This window comes from Egretta garzetta, unplaced genomic scaffold (genome assembly GCF_000687185.1).
Source record: "Egretta garzetta isolate BGI_Z169 unplaced genomic scaffold, ASM68718v1 scaffold27, whole genome shotgun sequence".
Classification (NCBI taxonomy): domain Eukaryota; kingdom Metazoa; phylum Chordata; class Aves; order Pelecaniformes; family Ardeidae; genus Egretta; species Egretta garzetta.
This window is the reverse complement of record NW_009260400.1, coordinates 3,160,470-3,163,887: the sequence shown is the minus strand read 5'-3', so window position 1 is coordinate 3,163,887 and position 3,418 is coordinate 3,160,470. Positions and strand designations below refer to the sequence as shown.

The 3,418-nt window shown below is 50.5% G+C and overlaps 1 protein-coding gene across 14 annotated transcripts in view; it reads left to right on the top strand.

The window, feature by feature from the left end:
- The window catches only part of NLRC5 (NLR family CARD domain containing 5), a 58,515-nt gene that overhangs the window by 7,303 nt on the left and 47,794 nt on the right, over positions 1-3,418 (top strand). For all 14 annotated transcript variants that reach the window (XM_035898733.1, XM_035898740.1, XM_035898742.1 and 11 more), the window contains one exon: positions 2,129-2,191. In XM_035898733.1, the coding sequence (XP_035754626.1) occupies positions 2,129-2,191 (63 nt within the window). The remainder of the gene's footprint in view (positions 1-2,128; positions 2,192-3,418) is intronic.

Here is a 3,418-nt window from a genome sequence, read left to right as displayed (position 1 = left end):
TGTGGTGATTCCCCACTGCTTTTTGTGGGGGTGGAGAGTGTCATGATAGCTGTGAGAGAGAAAAGGTTGATGCAGAAGTAGCCCAGGGGTTTCTCGATGGCAATGATTTTCTTAACCAGAAAATGTAGCTTCAGTCCATATTTCGTGGTGAGAAAGTTTATTTTGCCAAGTTTTCTCTTTCAGATTTCTTGAAGGAAAGTTTTGAAACTGCTGACTTTGTCCTGGTATTTTTTTCTTTGAAGCACAACTTTTGGCTTAAAAATGTGAGTTGAGGTAAAAAAAAAAGACATAAAAAGCCAAACCCAATAAAAATTGTGCATCCCCTCTCCAGTAAAGCTGAGGTGAAATTTTTGATAGATTTCTTTGAAGAAGAAAAAATACCACCTTCTTGTTCCATGGATTTTTAATTGCTGTTTTTTATTTTCCCAATCCAGAAAGGCAAGAGATACAGAAGTCTTAAAAAAAATCAAGCCACTTATCAAGCTCATCTCTTTCGTTAGCAGTTGGAGGCACCGGCTTTAGATAAAATCATGTGATCTGTGGTGTGGTCAGTACGCTGCATGTTACGGCGCAGACTGTACACACAGGGCACATGTGCTCTCCTTTGTGAAAGCACCAGCTAAGCTGCACCTCTCCCTTATGGGATTACTTTATCTGGTTATTAATTCTTTTCTGTTAATATCATACTTTGCAGGAAGTCTTACATGATGAGTCCTGTCTTTCACATCCTGCTTGCAGCGACGTGTTGTTAATTGCATCAGTCGGGCAGATGCAGTCGTTGGTAACCAGCTGCAGCAGCAGTTGCTTTTGCAGAGATAAAACAGGGGACAGACCAGAAAAATAAGAGGGAAGAAGGACTGATGGGGGCTTTTTCTCAGGACTGAAGCCAAAACAGATTTCAGCCTGTGGCATATCACGAAAGAAGATGTCTCTTAAGGTCTCAGAGTTGGCTTATGCTGGTTTAACTGTAGTATTAACCATTCAGCATCACTGACCCCTCTGAAGATGAATTGCTTTTGGTTTTGCTCTAGGGGTGGCTTTCAGTTGCCCCTGATCCTCTGTGTAGCTGTGTGGTTGCAGGGGCTGCCCCAAGGGTGTGGGCAGGAGTTGGTGGTTTGGAGGAGGGTGACACAGGACCGCACTTTAGAGTGGTGAAGCGATCTTAGGTTAGGCAAGTTTCACCATTAGATTGTCTTCGCTGAAGTGGCTCCTGGGGAAAAGAGTTTCTGTCAGCTCGGTGAGCAAGACTGGAGAACTGATGCGGGCTAAAACTGACCCGAGGGGCAGCCCAAGTAGTGCTGGGGATGAGTAGTGGAGGAATGGTGAGATCGAGTCTTCCAGCACCAGAACTGGCTTACTGTGCTTTCGGTGGCACACAGGGCAGGAGTCAGGATATTTGAGCTGTTGCATGGATTTTGTGTGGGGCCGTGGTGCAGCACATGTGCCCATTTGGAGATTTGTTCTTTGTTGCTTCCTGATGATGCTAGAGTTAGAAATACTGGAGTACTGGCCTGCACTTCCAGCTGGGAAACGCTGGAAGTGACAGTGAGAGGAACGAAGGTATGAAGGCTTCCCATCTGATTTTTGAGAGCAATGCTTTCAGGCATGAGTTTATCTGAACAGAAGAGCATGCAGGATCTCCCTCTGAAGCTCTGTGAACGTTGTCTGTGGGGCTGGCTGTGCCGAGTGGGGTTTCTTGGCAATTTGAGCCGTGCAGTGAGTCAGAAAAGGCCCTTGACAGGGCTGCTGACTGACTCTGCCAACGGTTTCATCACAGAAACACCTCCTTTGCAGGAATGGGGAAGATGTAGGGCTTCCCTTTTTAGCTGCGGTGCAGTTTTAGATCAGCCAAAGTCAACCACACTCTGAGTTTGTATGTACCGTAGACAAAAGTTGTTTCACTCCTCCCCTGAAAGCAGCGGTTAATTGTGGTTTAGAGCAATCTGAAAAGAAAAGATCAGATGGGGAGCTGGCTGTGTTGCATGAGCCCTTATACTGAGTCTTGATTTGTACCACTGTGTGTCTTGTGAGATGATTGCCCTTTGACTTTGGCCAGCAGCAGCACCCCAGATTTCAAGAGCAGGACACTCGCAGTAACCATATTCCATTTCCAATCCAACCCCATTAGGTAACTCAAGCCAGAAACAAGAAGCGTGCACAGAAGGAAGTACCCGGTCGTCTGTGCCAAAAGGTAAGGCTGGAACAGACCCTGGCATGCTATGCTCTTGTAGTTCATCTCCTCTGCCCATGGGAGAGGGCTACAGATCAGCACCATTAGCAGCAGTCCTAGATAACGGGAGGTCCCAGGCAACTGGAGCCTTGCCAATGTGATGCCCATCTACAAGAAGGGGAACTACAGCCCTGTCGGCCTGACCTTGGTACCAGGGAAAGTTGTGGAGTGGTTCATTCTGAGTGCGCTCACCAGGCACGGGCAGGACAACCAGGGGATCAGGCCCAGCCAGCATGGGTCCATGAGGGGCAGGTCCTGCCTGACCAACCTAACCTCCTGCTATGACTGGGTGACCTGCCTGGTGGATGAGGGAAAGGCTGTGGGTGTTGTCTGTCTGGGCTCCAGGAAGGCCTTTGGCACTGCATTCTCCTGGAGAAGCTGCCGGCTCATGGCTTGGACGGGAGTACCCTTTGCTGGGTAAAAAACTGGCTGTTCCCTGTTCTTATGTACAGCTGGGGTGTCAGGAACGCATCAATTGGCCAAACTGGGTGGAAATGGGAAGGTTTGTGTCACGTATTTACCATGGGGCTGGTATGTCAGGCTATAAGATAGGATATAAGAAATTCTGTACTGGATCAGACGAGTAGTTGTAGAAACATGCAACCCCACGCAACACTACAGGCATGGGGAAGAGGGGCTGGGAAGCTGCGCGGTGGAAAAGGACCTGGGGGTGTTGGTCGACAGGCAGCTGAATATAAGCCAGCAGTGTGCCCAGGTGGCCAAGAGGGCCAATGGCATCCTGGCTTGTATCAGGCCTGGTGTGGCCAGCAGGAGCAGGGCAGTGACCGTGCCCCTGTGCTGGGCACTGGTGAGGCCGCCCCTGGAATGCTGGGTTCAGGGTTGGGCCCCTGCCTCCCAGAAGGACCTGGAGGGGCTGGAGCGTGTCCAGAGAAGGGCAAGGAAGGTGGGGAGGGTTGTGGAGCCCCAGGCTGCTGGGGAGCGTCTGGAGGAGCTGTGGGTGTTGAGTCTGGGGAAGAGGAGGCTGAGGGGAGACCTTATCGCTGCCTACAACTGCCTGACAGGAGGGGGGATCTGGGGTGTGTCGGTCTCTGCTCCCAGGGAACGGGTGATGCGACAAGGGGAAACGGCCTCAAGTTGTGCCAGGGCAGGTTTAGGTTGGACATTGGGAAAAATTCCTTCCCCGCAAGGGCTGTCAGGCCCTGGAAGGGGCTGCCCAGGGAAGGGGTC